This window comes from Coregonus lavaretus (assembly GCF_964263955.1).
Source record: "Coregonus lavaretus genome assembly, contig: HAP1_SCAFFOLD_336, whole genome shotgun sequence".
Taxonomy (NCBI): Eukaryota; Metazoa; Chordata; class Actinopteri; order Salmoniformes; family Salmonidae; genus Coregonus; species Coregonus lavaretus.
This window is the reverse complement of record NW_028162029.1, coordinates 97548-113101: the sequence shown is the minus strand read 5'-3', so window position 1 is coordinate 113101 and position 15554 is coordinate 97548. Positions and strand designations below refer to the sequence as shown.

Below are 15554 nucleotides of genomic sequence, written 5' to 3'. Positions count from 1 at the left end.
CTGTTGTAACTTCTACTGTTGTAACGTCTGCTGTTATCTCAGTTGTAGGTTTGTGTCTCCTCACTTCACCGCTGGATCCTCTGTGTGACTCAGCCTGATGTAAGAGATAGTTTTAACTGTCAACCTCATGAAAGGGGAAACTGTCTAACCAATAGTATGACACTAACCACCACCACGTGACTCCAACCTTATTTTCTGAAAAACATGTTTGTTTTCCACAGTGTAGATTAGTTTGTATATTTAGTTTCTAATAGTTTAGTTTACCACATTGACACATTTCGCCTTGCACACCATCGATGGCCATGTAGAGTTATTTTAATCTATGCTGTCTCAGTGAGAAGACTTATTCAGAGATATGTGTTAGAATGTATGTCTGCATCTTTCTCAGAGGTTTTAGAGCGGCGATATCATTCACACCATTTGAAACTCTGGCGGTCCACTTCCTTTTAAACTTTAAGCGGTGGTTTAAACTCTGATATGATGTTGCCACCAGCAGCAGGATCAACAGTAGATAGATTAATGCAAGACGGTGAACTCACAAAGAATAACTGCTGTCTCCTGTGTGACATTGACACCAGAGAGAATAGTTATTCAGAGATGACTCTGTCTTTCTACGGTCAACATTTACTCTCACTTCCTCTTCCTCATTCTCTATCTACATCAAAACAAGCTGGCGGACAATAACTGCACTGCACACTACTCTAACATCTCCCTGTTTATCAGAGGACTGTATGGTGTCACAGAAGTACAGAAGTGTGAATGGGTGTGACAACAGCTCTGTGTGGGAGTCACTAAGTACAGAAGTGTGAATGGGTGTGACAACAGCTCTGTGTGGGAGTCAGCGTGTCACATGCTTCTTACTGGAAAAAAGGCAAATGACTTACTGGAAATTGCATGTTGATCATTTGCATAAGACTCCCATTGACCCCCACATCTCTGGATGGTTAACATGACCATTTGTGGCAGTGTGTATTGACCTCAGAACACCGGTTCACCACTTCAGGACACCGGTTCACCACCCCAGAACACCGGTTCACCACCTCAGGACACCGGTTCACCACTGTTAGTTATTGATCTTGTCATCAGATAGTGGACAGTTTGTTATTGATCTTGTCATCAGATAGTGGACAGTTAGTTATTGATCCTGTCATCAGATAGTGGACAGTTAGTTCTCTCTCGCTCTCTCTCGCTCTCGCTCTCTCGCTCTCGCTCTCGCTCTATATATTTGACCATGAATGAGGACTTTGAAACCAGTGATTTGTGACCCTCTTTCTATAGCGACGGTCATCAATATTGTTAAAAGGTTTTAGAAGCAATTCTAATAAATGGCCAATGGCTGAAGATACTCCAAACTTTTAGCATTTGTATAATCCATCAGATATGTGTCACACCCTGGCTCTGGGACTCATTATGTTGAGCCAGGGTGTGTTCATTCTATGTGTTCTGTTTCTATGTTGGGTGTTCTAGTTCGTCATTTTCTATGTTTGACTGAGTGACTCCCAATCAGAGGCAACAAGTGTCAGCTGTTTGCTGGTTGTCTCTGATTGGGAGCCATATTTAACTGTCTGTGTTTCACTTTGGGTTTGTGGGTTTTTGTTCCGTGTTCGGTCAGTGTCACCGTGGACTTCACTAGTCGTGTTTTGTTTTGTTTAGAAACTTTAACTAATTAAAGTCATGTTTGTTTCTCACGCTGCGCCTTGGTCTACTCATTACTACGACGATCGTGACAGAAAAACCCCACGTAAAAGGACCAAGCAGCGTGTCCAGGAGCAGGCAGACTGGACATGGGAGGAAGCGCCAGGAAAGGAGATGGAGAGGCTGGCGATGGCCCAGGTGGGCAAATCGTGGTCCTGGGAAGACATGCTCGGGGGCAAGGGACCTTGGGGTAGGATTAAGGCCCTGGCGAGAGAGGAGCAGCGGCGTCAGCAGTGCCATCGTCGGAAGGACGAGAGGCACCCCCAAGAATTTTTTAGCGGGGGGCACACGGCATGGGCGACTGGGCAGCAGGAGGCTGCCACAGGGCGAAATGGGAGACGAGGAGAGAAGGCCACCGGGTTACGGGAGCCATTGGCGAGAGGAGGGAAGGAAGTGGTAGAGGCACGGCGAGAGGTACTGAGGTGTATTGCCAGTCCGGTCCGGCCCGTTCCTGATCCCCGTTTAAGGCCAGTGGTGTGTGTTCCCAGTACGGTTCGGCCTGTTCCTGCTCCACGCACCAAGCCTACGGTGTGCGTCGTCAGCCCAGCCCGGCCTGTCCCTGCTCCACGCACCAAGCCTACGGTGTGCGTCGCCAGCCCAGTCCGGCCTGTCCCTGCTCCACGCACCAAGCCTACGGTGTGCGTCGACAGCCCTGCCCGGCCTGTTCCTGCTCCACGCACCAAGCCTACGGTGTGCGTCGCCAGCCCAGCCCGGCCTGTTCCTGCTCCACGCACCAAGCCTACGGTGTGCGTCGCCAGCCCAGCCCGGCCTGTCCCTGCTCCACGCACCAAGCCTACGGTGTGCGTCGCCAGCCCAGCCCGGCCTGTCCCTGCTCCACGCACCAAGCCTACGGTGTGCGTCGCCAGCCCAGCCCGGCCTGTTCCTGCTCCACGCACCAAGCCTACGGTGTGCGTCGCCAGCCCAGCCCGGCCTGTTCCTGCTCCACGCACCAAGCCTACGGTGTGCGTCGCCAGCCCAGCCCGGCCTGTCCCTGCTCCACACACTAAACCTACGGTGCGCGTCGCCAGCCCGGTCCGGCCTGTTCCTGCCACCCGCACCAAGTCTACGGTGCGCGTCGCCAGCCCGACCCGGCCTGTTCCTGCCATCCGCACCAAGTCTACGGTGCGCGTCGCCAGCCCGACCCGGCCTGTTCCTGCCACTCGCACCAAACCTACGGTGCGCGTCGCCAGCCCGGTCCGGCCTGTTCCTGCCACTCGCACTAAGCCAGGGGTGCGAGAAGTCAGCCTGGTAAGGCCCGTTCCTCCTCCACGCACCAAGCCAGGGGTGCAAGTCGACAGACTGGACCAGGGGCACTATGGGGGGTGTATTGGAGGGTGGTGGTCAAGGCCGGAGCCAGAACCGCCGCCGAGGAGGTATGCCCGCCCGCCCAGCCCTCCCCTGTTTTGTTTAGTTGAGGCGCGGTCGCAGTCCGCGCCTTTAGGGGGGGGTACTGTCACACCCTGGCTCTGGGACTCATTATGTTGAGCCAGGGTGTGTTCATTCTATGTGTTCTGTTTCTATGTTGGGTGTTCTAGTTCGTCATTTTCTATGTTTGACTGAGTGACTCCCAATCAGAGGCAACGAGTGTCAGCTGTTTGCTGGTTGTCTCTGATTGGGAGCCATATTTAACTGTCTGTGTTTCACTTTGGGTTTGTGGGTTTTTGTTCCGTGTTCGGTCAGTGTCACCGTGGACTTCACGAGTCGTGTTTTGTTTTGTTTAGAAACTTTAACTAATTAAAGTCATGTTTGTTTCTCATGCTGCTCCTTGGTCTACTCATTACTACGACGATCGTGACAATATGTTCTGAATTACAGCACATACAATATTTTACTGGCACGGACAAATAATGAATGGAGTTCAGGGATTTTGGTGTGAATTCAGGTATTACATTTATTGTACAATTTCAAATAAATATCATGTAAGAATGCACTCATATATATACATTTTGTTATTGTATCATGTACTTGTATTTTTTTTTTAAATAAAGAAAATGATATTTCAGTCACCTCTGTTGTTTCATGAATTACTGTGTTGTCTTGTTCTCTTGCATATTTCAACAAGTGTGTCAGTGAGGGGGGTTGGTTTATCTGGCCCGGGTTACCACGTTGGGAGGAGTTTGAACCGGGTGAAAAGTGATTGCATTCCTTTTGGAGCCGGGCTGCCTCCCAGGCATGAATCAGGTGCTCCGCTCTGGCCGACGGCAAAGTCGGCTCAAAACAAAAGTGACGTAAATAAGCACATGGAGAAATTAGTAGCATTCTGTGTTTTCACATGCAAATGAAGTGATTGCTTTTGATAAAAAGGCTTTAAATGCCTTCCAAAGTAAATCTAGTTTGAAAATTCAAATGTTTATTTAATGGAAAAAGAGATGTTGTATGTTTCTTGACGATGCAGTATGCTGCCTTGTTGACAACATGACCGTGGGGTGCAGATTACTGTTTGATTTGAGAAAGGTGCTCCTCCCTCCCCGCTTTAGCCCGATGACGTGACGGCCCATTGTCCAGTTCAACCCGGGCCAGCGTAATAGAAGTCACCTCAATAGCAGGATACCCTGTTTCGCATGTTATTTTGGCATTAATTCATGTCACATATCAGTTTGCAAACAATTAATAAAGCCGCATGCAAACATGTTCTCTTTCTTGCGTAAGGCAGCTCCTAAATGCAGGTGTTTCAGCCTCACTCAGTGCTTTCTGGGGTGGTGGGGCAGCCAGCGGAATATACAGAGCGTATGCTTTGGTAATGTTCTCTAGTTGCGCCGTGATTGGTTCAGTGTTCTGTCACTCACTATATAACCGCAGAATTTGTATTTATTGTTAATTTAACTAGGCAAGTCAGTTAAGAACAAATTATAGATACAAGGTATCGGTGCTCATCGTTACACAACAAATTCAACAATGAGTGGTTTGGAAGGAATCAGTGGCTAACTGCAAGCGTTGCACATCACTCGCTATTTTGTTTGGTCCAAGTCTGGGTTTAAGGATTTAAAACATCTGTCTGAAATGGTCTCTAGCAGTACAGAGAATCCTATTTCTCACAGATCCATCTGTATTGATCGGAACAGCCAGAGTCCCACCATGCTCCTGAGTCTGATGACTAGGAGTAGAAAAATGCACAGTTCTCAGCTACACCACCATTAGGCTCTCCACTGTTCCAATACCTGTAGAAGAAACAACAGATAGAATCAGGCTCTCCACTGTTCCAGTACCTGTAGAAGAAACAACACATAGAATCAGGCTGTCCACTGTTCCAATACCTGTAGAAGAAACAACACATAGAATCAGGCTCTCCACTGTTCCAATACCTGTAGAAGAAACAACACATATAATCAGGCTGTCCACTGTTCCAATACCTGTAGAAGAAACAACACATAGAATCAGGCTGTCCACTGTTCCAATTCCTGTAGAGGAAACAACACATAGAATCAGGCTGTCCACTGTTCCAATACCTGTAGAAGAAACAACACATATAATCAGGCTGTCCACTGTTCCAATACCTGTAGAAGAAACAACACATAGAATCAGGCTGTCCACTGTTCCAGTACCTGTAGAAGAAACAACACATAGAATCAGGCTGTCCACTGTTCCAATACCTGTAGAAGAAACAACACATAGAATCAGGCTGTCCACTGTTCCAATACCTGTAGAAGAAACAACACATAGAATCAGGCTGTCCACTGTTCCAATACCTGTAGAAGAAACAACACATAGAATCAGGCTGTCCACTGTTCCAATACATGTAGAAGAAACAACACATAGAATCAGGCTGTCCACTGTTCCAATACCAGTATAAGAAACAACACATAGAATCAGGCTGTCCACTGTTCCAATACCTGTAGAAGAAACAACACATATAATCAGGCTGTCCACTGTTCCAATACCTGTTGAAGAAACAACACATAGAATCAGGCTGTCCACTGTTCCAATACCTGTAGAAGAAATAACACATATAATCAGGCTGTCCACTGTTCCAATACCTGTAGAAGAAACAACACATAGAATCAGGCTGTCCACTGTTCCAATACCTGTAGAAGAAACAACACATAGAATCAGGCTGTCCACTGTTCCTGTACCTGTAGAAGAAACAACACATAGAATCAGGCTGTCCACTCTTCCAATACCTGTAGAAGAAACAACACATAGAATCAGGCTGTCCACTTTTCCAGTACCTGTAGAAGAAACAACACATAGAATCAGGCTGTCCACTGTTCCAGTACCTGTAGAAGAAACAACACATAGAATCAGGCTGTCCACTGTTCCAGTACCTGTAGAAGAAACAACACATAGAATCAGGCTGTCCACTGTTCCAATACATGTAGAAGAAAAAACACATAGAATCAGGCTGTCCACTGTTCCAATACCTGTAGAAGAAACAACACATAGAATCAGGCTGTCCACTGTTCCAATACCTGTAGAAGAAACAACACATAGAATCAGGCTGTCCACTGTTCCAACACCTGTAGAAGAAACAAAACATAGAATCAGGCTGTCCACTGTTCCAATACCTGTAGAAGAAACAACACATAGAATCAGGCTGTCCATTTTTCCAGTACCTGTAGAAGAAACAACACATAGAATCAGGCTGTCCACTGTTCCAGTACCTGTAGAAGAAACAACACATAGAATCAGGCTGTCCACTGTTCCAATACCTGTAGAAGAAACAACACATAGAATCAGGCTGTCCACTGTTCCAATACCTGTAGAAGAAACAACACATAGAATCAGGCTGTCCACTTTTCCAGTACCTGTAGAAGAAACAACACATAGAATCAGGCTGTCCACTGTTCCAATACCTGTAGAAGAAACAACACATATAATCAGGCTGTCCACTGTTCCAATACCTGTAGAAGAAACAACACATAGAATCAGGCTGTCCACTGTTCCAATACCTGTAGAAGAAACAACACATAGAATCAGGCTGTCCACTGTTCCAGTACCTGTAGAAGAAACAACACATAGAATCAGGCTGTCCACTGTTCCAATACCTGTAGAAGAAACAACACATAGAATCAGGCTGTCCACTGTTCCAATACCTGTAGAAGAAACAACACATATAATCAGGCTGTCCACTGTTCCTGTACCTGTAGAAGAAACAACACATATAATCAGGCTGTCCACTGTTCCAATACCTGTAGAAGAAACAACACATAGAATCAGGCTGTCCACTGTTCCAATTCCTGTAGAGGAAACAACACATAGAATCAGGCTGTCCACTGTTCCAATACCTGTAGAAGAAACAACACATAGAATCAGGCTGTCCACTGTTCCAATACCTGTAGAAGAAACAACACATAGAATCAGGCTGTCCACTGTTCCAGTACCTGTAGAAGAAACAACACATAGAATCAGGCTGTCCACTGTTCCAATACCTGTAGAAGAAACAACACATAGAATCAGGCTGTCCACTGTTCCAATACCTGTAGAAGAAACAACACATAGAATCAGGCTGTCCACTGTTCCAATACCAGTATAAGAAACAACACATAGAATCAGGCTGTCCACTGTTCCAATACCTGTAGAAGAAACAACACATATAATCAGGCTGTCCACTGTTCCAATACCTGTAGAAGAAACAACACATAGAATCAGGCTGTCCACTGTTCCAATACCTGTAGAAGAAACAACACATAGAATCAGGCTGTCCACTGTTCCAATACCTGTAGAAGAAACAACACATAGAATCAGGCTGTCCACTGTTCCAATACCTGTAGAAGAAACAACACATAGAATCAGGCTGTCCACTGTTCCTGTACCTGTAGAAGAAACAACACATAGAATCAGGCTGTCCACTGTTCCAATACCTGTAGAAGAAACAACACATAGAATCAGGCTGTCCACTTTTCCAGTACCTGTAGAAGAAACAACACATAGAATCAGGCTGTCCACTGTTCCAGTACCTGTAGAAGAAACAACACATAGAATCAGACTGTCCACTGTTCCAGTACCTGTAGAAGAAACAACACATAGAATCAGGCTGTCCACTGTTCCAATACATGTAGAAGAAAAAACACATAGAATCAGGCTGTCCACTGTTCCAATACCTGTAGAAGAAACAACACATAGAATCAGGCTGTCCACTGTTCCAATACCTGTAGAAGAAACAACACATAGAATCAGGCTGTCCACTGTTCCAACACCTGTAGAAGAAACAAAACATAGAATCAGGCTGTCCACTGTTCCAATACCTGTAGAAGAAACAACACATAGAATCAGGCTGTCCACTTTTCCAGTACCTGTAGAAGAAACAACACATAGAATCAGGCTGTCCACTGTTCCAGTACCTGTAGAAGAAACAACACATAGAATCAGGCTGTCCACTGTTCCAATACCTGTAGAAGAAACAACACATAGAATCAGGCTGTCCACTGTTCCAATACCTGTAGAAGAAACAACATATAGAATCAGGCTGTCCACTGTTCCAACACCTGTAGAAGAAACAACACATAGAATCAGGCTGTCCACTGTTCCAATACCTGTAGAAGAAACAACACATAGAATCAGGCTGTCCACTTTTCTAGTACCTGTAGAAGAAACAACACATAGAATCAGGCTGTCCACTGTTCCAATACCTGTAGAAGAAACAACACATAGAATCAGGCTGTCCACTGTTCCAATTCCTGTAGAGGAAACAACACATAGAATCAGGCTGTCCACTGTTCCAATACCTGTAGAAGAAACATCACATAGAATCAGGCTGTCCACTGTTCCAATACCTGTAGAAGAAACAACACATAGAATCAGGCTGTCCACTGTTCCAGTACCTGTAGAAGAAACAACACATAGAATCAGGCTGTCCACTGTTCCAATACCTGTAGAAGAAACAACACATAGAATCAGGCTGTCCACTGTTCCAATACCTGTAGAAGAAACAACACATAGAATCAGGCTGTCCACTGTTCCAATACCAGTATAAGAAACAACACATAGAATCAGGCTGTCCACTGTTCCAATACCTGTAGAAGAAACAACACATATAATCAGGCTGTCCACTGTTCCAATACCTGTTGAAGAAACAACACATAGAATCAGGCTGTCCACTGTTCCAATACCTCTAGAAGAAACAACACATAGAATCAGGCTGTCCACTGTTCCAATACCTGTAGAAGAAACAACACATAGAATCAGGCTGTCCACTGTTCCAATACCTGTAGAAGAAACAACACATAGAATCAGGCTGTCCACTGTTCCTGTACCTGTAGAAGAAACAACACATATAATCAGGCTGTCCACTGTTCCAATACCTGTAGAAGAAACAACACATAGAATCAGGCTGTCCACTTTTCCAGTACCTGTAGAAGAAACAACACATAGAATCAGGCTGTCCACTGTTCCAGTACCTGTAGAAGAAACAACACATAGAATCAGGCTGTCCACTGTTCCAGTACCTGTAGAAGAAACAACACATAGAATCAGGCTGTCCACTGTTCCAATACATGTAGAAGAAAAAACACATAGAATCAGGCTGTCCATCGTTCCAATACCTGTAGAAGAAACAACACATAGAATCAGGCTGTCCACTGTTCCAATACCTGTAGAAGAAACAACACATAGAATCAGGCTGTCCACTGTTCCAACACCTGTAGAAGAAAGAAAACATAGAATCAGGCTGTCCACTGTTCCAATACCTGTAGAAGAAACAACACATAGAATCAGGCTGTCCACTTTTCCAATACCTGTAGAAGAAACAACACATAGAATCAGGCTGTCCACTGTTCCAGTACCTGTAGAAGAAACAACACATAGAATCAGGCTGTCCACTGTTCCAATACATGTAGAAGAAACAACACATAGAATCAGGCTGTCCACTGTTCCAATACCTGTAGAAGAAACAACATATAGAATCAGGCTGTCCACTGTTCCAACACCTGTAGAAGAAACAACACATAGAATCAGGCTGTCCACTGTTCCAATACCTGTAGAAGAAACAACACATAGAATCAGGCTGTCCACTTTTCCAGTACCTGTAGAAGAAACAACACATAGAATCAGTCTGTCCACTGTTCCAGTACCTGTAGAAGAAACAACACATAGAATCAGGCTGTCCACTGTTCCAATACCTGTAGTAGGAACAACACATAGAATCAGGCTCTCCGCTGTTCCAATACCTGTAGAAGAAACAACACATAGAATCAGGCTGTCCACTGTTCCAATACCTGTAGAAGAAACAACACATAGAATCAGGCTGTCCACTGTTCCAATACCTGTAGAGGAAACAACACATAGAATCAGGCTGTCCACTGTTCCAATACCTGTAGAAGAAACAACACATAGAATCAGGCTGTCCACTGTTCCAATACCTGTAGAAGAAACAACACATAGAATCAGGCTGTCCACTGTTCTAGTACCTGTAGAAGAAACAACACATAGAATCAGGCTGTCCACTGTTCCAATACCTGTAGAAGAAACAACACATAGAATCAGGCTGTCCACTGTTCCAATACCTGTAGAAAAAACAACATATAGAATCTGGATGTCCAGTCAGAGCCTAATACTCTGAACAGTGATTTCATAATGACACAGATTTAAATAAATGTCTTACGTTTGGGTCCGTAGTGTGTTGTCCACCCATTTCCAGGTCCCCTCAGTAACAGAGTCAGTCAGACCAATCCAGACATATTTCTTTACTCCACATAACCAATTGACAAATGTCTGTAGTTGTGGGAGAGAGACAACATTGTTAATACATAGCCATTACCTCTCTCTCTCTCTCTCTCTCTCTCTCTCTCTCTCTCTCTCTCTCTCTCTCTCTCTCTCTCTCTCTCTCTCTCTCTCTCTCTCTCTCTCTCTCTCTCTCTCTCTCTCTCTCTCTCTCTCTCTCTCTCTCTCTCTCTGTCTCTCTCTCTCTCTCTCTCTCTCTCTCTCTCTCTCTCTCTCTCTCTTTTCACACACACACCTGTTTGTCTTGGCTGTTGATGATCACCAGGTCTGCTCCTCTATCTCTGCAGTCCTGTCTGCTCCTCTCCCAGGTGTTCTTCTTACTAGAGATGTAGTAACAACGGCTACCAAGCTTCTTCCATCCTTGCGGACACTCTTTAAGTTGAAAATGTCTCGCTTTAGTCACTTTAATATCACATTGAATTAAGTCTCAATCAAACACTTGAGGAAGACAGGGCACTAACTAATGGTCGGTTTGTAAGTCATAGATTTTTCCTTTAATGTAAGTTGAATTGCCTGTTTATAAGTGGCATGTGAACTGATACAGAGACTGTCAAACAGAACAGTCATTAGACAATTTCCCTCACCTTTCTCAACCAAAGATTGTTTCAGACGTTCTGTCTCTTTCTTTAGTTGTTCTCTCTCTTTGGTCAGGGTGTTGTATCTGGTCTGAAGATGGTCTCTCTCTTTGGTCAGGGTGTTGTATCTGGTCTGTTGCTGGTCTCTCTCTTTGGTCAGGGTGTTGTAACTGGTCTGAAGATGGTCTCTCTCTTTGGTCAGGGTGTTGTATCTGGTCTGTTGCTGGTCTCTCTCTTTGGTCAGGGTGTTGGAACTGATCTGCAACTGGTCTCTCTCTTTGGTCAGGGTGTTGTATCTGGTCTGTAGGTGGTCTCTCTCTTTGGTCAGGGTGTTGTATCTGTTCTGTTGCTGGTCTCTCTCTTTGGTCAGGGTGTTGTATCTGGTCTGTTGCTGGTCTCTTTCTTCGGTCAGGGTGTTGGAACTGATCTGCAACTGGTCTCTCTCTTTGGTCAGGGTGTTGTAACTGATCTGCAACTGGTCTCTCTCTTTGGTCAGGGTGTTGTTACTGGTCTGTAGATGGTCTCTCTCTTTGGTCAGGGTGTTGTATCTGGTCTGTTACTGGTCTCTCTCTGTAGTCAGGGTGTTATAGCTGGTCTGTAACTGGTCTCTCTCTGTAGTCAGGGTGTTGTTTCTGGTCTGTAGCTGGTCTCTCTCTTTGGTCAGAGTGTTGGATCTGGTCTGTAGCTGGTCTCTCTCTTTGGTCAGAGTGTTGTTTCTGGTCTGTAGCTGGTCTCTCTCTTTGGTCAGAGTGTTGGATCTGGTCTGTAGCTGGTCTCTCTCTTTGGTCAGAGTGTTGGATCTGGTCTGTAGCTGGTCTCTCTCTTTGGTCAGAGTGTTGTAACTGGTCTGTAGCTGGTCTCTCTCTTTGGTCAGGGTGTTGTAACTGATCTGCAACTGGTCTCTCTCTTTGGTCAGGGTGTTGTATCTGGTCTGTAGATGGTCTCTCTCTTTGGTCAGGGTGTTGTATCTGGTCTGTTGCTGGTCTCTTTCTTCGGTCAGGGTGTTGGAACTGATCAGCAACTGGTCTCTCTCTTTGGTCAGGGTGTCGTAACTGATCTGCAACTGGTCTCTCTCTTTGGTCAGGGTGTTGTATCTGGTCTGTAGCTGGCCACTCTCTTTGGTCAGAGTGTTGGAACTGATCTGCAACTGGTCTCTCTCTTTGGTCAGGGTGTTGTAACTGATCTGCAACTGGTCTCTCTCTTTGGTCAGGGTGTTGTATCTGGTCTGTAGCTGGTCTCTCACTTTGGTCAGGGTGTTATAGCTGGTCTGTAGCTGGTCTCTCTCTTTGGTCAAGGTGTTATAGCTGGTCTGTAACTGGTCTCTCTCTGTAGTCAGGGTGTTGTTTCTGGTCTGTAGCTGGTCTCTCTCTTTGGTCAGGGTGTTGTAACTGGTCTGTAGCTGGTCTCTCTCTTTGGTCAGGGTGTTGTAACTGGTCTGTAGCTGGTCTCTCTCTTTGGTCAAGGTGTTATAGCTGGTCTGTAACTGGTCTCTCTCTGTAGTCAGGGTGTTGTTTCTGGTCTGTAGCTGGTCTCTCTCTTTGGTCAGGGTGTTGTATCTGGTCTGTAGCTGGTCTCTCACTTTGGTCAGGGTGTTATAGCTGGTCTGTAGCTGGTCTCTCTCTTTGGTCAAGATGTTATAGCTGGTCTGTAACTGGTCTCTCTCTGTAGTCAGGGTGTTGTTTCTGGTCTGTAGCTGGTCTCTCTCTTTGGTCAGGGTGTTGTAACTGGTCTGTAGCTGGTCTCTCTCTTTGGTCAGGGTGTTGTAACTGGTCTGTAGCTGGTCTCTCTCTTTGGTCAAGGTGTTATAGCTGGTCTGTAACTGGTCTCTCTCTGTAGTCAGGGTGTTGTTTCTGGTCTGTAGCTGGTCTCTCTCTTTGGTCAGAGTGTTGGATCTGGTCTGTAGCTGGTCTCTTTCTTTGGTCAGAGTTTTGTAACTGGTCTGTAGCTGGTCTCTCTCTTTGGTCAGGGTGTTGTAGCTGGTCTGTAGCTGGTCTCTCTCTTTGGTCAGGGTGTTGTAGCTTGTCTGTAACTGGTCTCTCTCTTTGGTCAGGGTGTTGTAACTGGTCTGTAGCTGGTCTCTCTCTTTGGTCAGGGTGTTGTATCTGGTCTGTAACTGGTCTCTCTCTGTAGTCAGGGTGTTGTTGCTGGTCTGTAGCTGGTCTCTCTCTTCAGTCAGGTTGTTGCCGCTGGTCTGTAACTGGTCTCTCTCTTTGGTCAGGGTGTTGGATCTGGTTAATTGGTTTCGCTCTGTGAAATAATACCATCAACGACCAAGGTAACATTGGAAAAGTTAATCTATCATTACCAGGGTTGGGTTCAATTGCATTTCAATTCCAGTCTATTCAGGAAGTACACTGGAATTCCAAGTCCAATTCTCTTCAAATTTTTTCAATGAGGACAATGTGGAATTGGAATTGGAATTTGGTGTACTTTCTGAATTGAATTGAATGGAGTTTAAATGGAATTGATCCCTGGTCATAACACCACTGATGATTAAGAGAAAGTTTGATTGAGAACATATCAAACTCACGGTAGAGCAACAGGCCTATGATCCCAGCCAATAGGAGAACACACAGCAGCCCCAGACTCCCTGCAGCAGCTCCGGAGTATCTCTTCCACCACTGATAAAACACTGAAGCACAAATTATTACCATAAGAACTTGCTCTTTATCAGCGTTGTATTTGCATCTACTTTTGTGTCCATTTGCTCTTTGAAGCACTGAGGAAAAAACACAAACTTGACATGGGACAGAACACCAGAACTGAGTTCCAGCACCTCACACTTTATACTGCTTGACTTCCAGAACCTCTTATAGAACACTGGCTTAAACATATTGCAGAGTTCAGGCACCCAAAATGAGTACTGGCACCTATTTCAGTCCAAATCAAATCAAATTTTCATTTTTCACATGCTTCATAAACAACAGGTGCAGACTAAAAGTGAAATGCTGACTTATGGGTCCTTTTCCAACAATGCATTGTAAAAAATAATAACAAATACACAGTGAATAACGAATAACATGAACAAGTAAAAATAACATGGCTATATACAGTCAGTACCAGTACCGAGTCCATGTGCACGGATACGAGGTCATCAGAAAGTGACTTTTTTCACATTTTGTTGTGTTACAGTCTAAATAAATAAAAATGTGTCACTGGCCTGGTCTGGAGTTATGTTTTTAGAAATGTTTACAAATTAATTAAAAATGAAAAGCTGAAATGTCTCGAGTCAATAAGTATTCAACCCCTTTGTTATGGCGAGCCTTAATACCTTCAGGAGTAAAAAGTTGTTTAACAAGTCACATAATACGTTGCATGGACTCAATCTGTGTGCAATAGTAGTGATTTCTGAATGACCACCTCATCTCTGTACCCCACACATATAATGATCTGTAAGGTCCCTCAATCGAGCAGTGAATTTCAAAACACAGATTCAACCACAAAGACCAGGGTGGTGTTCCAATGCCTCGCAAAGAAGGGCACCAATTGGTAGATGGGTAAACTAAAAAAAACAGAGCTGTACAGAATAAAACTATTCCTAAACATGCATCCTGTTTGCAACAAGGCACTAAAGTAATACTGCAAAACATGTGGCAAAGCAATTAACATTTTGTCCTCAATACAAAGTGTTATGTTTGGGGCAAATCCAATACAACACATTACTGAGTACCACTCTCCATAGTTTTTCAGGATAAAAAAAAGAAACTGACTGGATTTAAACACAGGCAAAATCCTAGACGAAAACCTGGTTCAGTCTGCTTTCCACCAGACACTTGGAGATGAATTCACCATTCAACAAGACAATAACCTAAAACACAAGGCCACAAGAAGTTTGCAGAGTTACAGTTTACTTAAATCTGCTTGAAAATCTATGGCAAGACTTGAAAATGGTTGTCTAGCAATGATCAACAACGAATTTGACAGATGAAAAGAATAAATGGGCAGATATTGTACAATCCAGGTGTGTAAAAGCTCTTAGAGACTTAGACAAGAAGACTCCCAGCTGTAATCGCTGCCAAAGGTGATTCTAACATGTATTGACTCAGGGGTGTGAATACATACAGTGGGGAGAACAAGTATTTGATACACTGCAGATTTTGCAGGTTTTCCTACTTACAAAGCATGTAGAGGTCTGTAATTTTTATCATAGGGACACTTCAACTGTGAGAGACGGAATCTAAAACAAAAATCCAGATAATCACATTGTATGATTTTTGAGTAATTCATTTGCATTTTATTGCATGACATAAGTATTTGATCACCTACCAACCAGTAAGAATCCCGGCTCTCACAGACCTGTACATGGAGGTAGGGGTCAAGTAACAGCAACCGTAACCACTCATGTAAGAGACTTTTTGTAAAACACAAAGGGCCAGTGGTGCAGTGGAGGGGATACTCACTTTTAATCCCTACTGATGCGTATCATGGAGGTATGCGACTTACCAATGATGTAGTACAATAGAGAAATCATTCACAAAGTAGACAACACAATCGTAAAGCACGTGAAATATATTCACACAAGGTGGCTTTCCTTCACTGGGGTGGGCCGTTTGGGAACTTTTGAGCACCAAAAAAATATTGCTATCTGGTTGTAAATCACAGCTGGCCTGGTACATTGTTTGCTGACGA

The 15554-nt window shown here is 44.5% G+C and overlaps 1 protein-coding gene across 1 annotated transcript; it reads right to left on the bottom strand.

Moving 5' to 3' along the window:
* Window positions 1–4618: 4618 nt before the first annotated feature.
* On the bottom strand, window positions 4619–13528 carry LOC311119733 (uncharacterized protein; the record flags this gene model as incomplete). Its single annotated transcript, XM_084194395.1, has 6 exons — window positions 4619–4853; window positions 10232–10341; window positions 10586–10722; window positions 10935–11473; window positions 11906–13172; window positions 13456–13528. Coding segments are annotated over 6 exons (2190 nt in total), but the record flags the coding sequence as incomplete, so codon positions are not given.
* Window positions 13529–15554: the final 2026 nt, after the last annotated feature.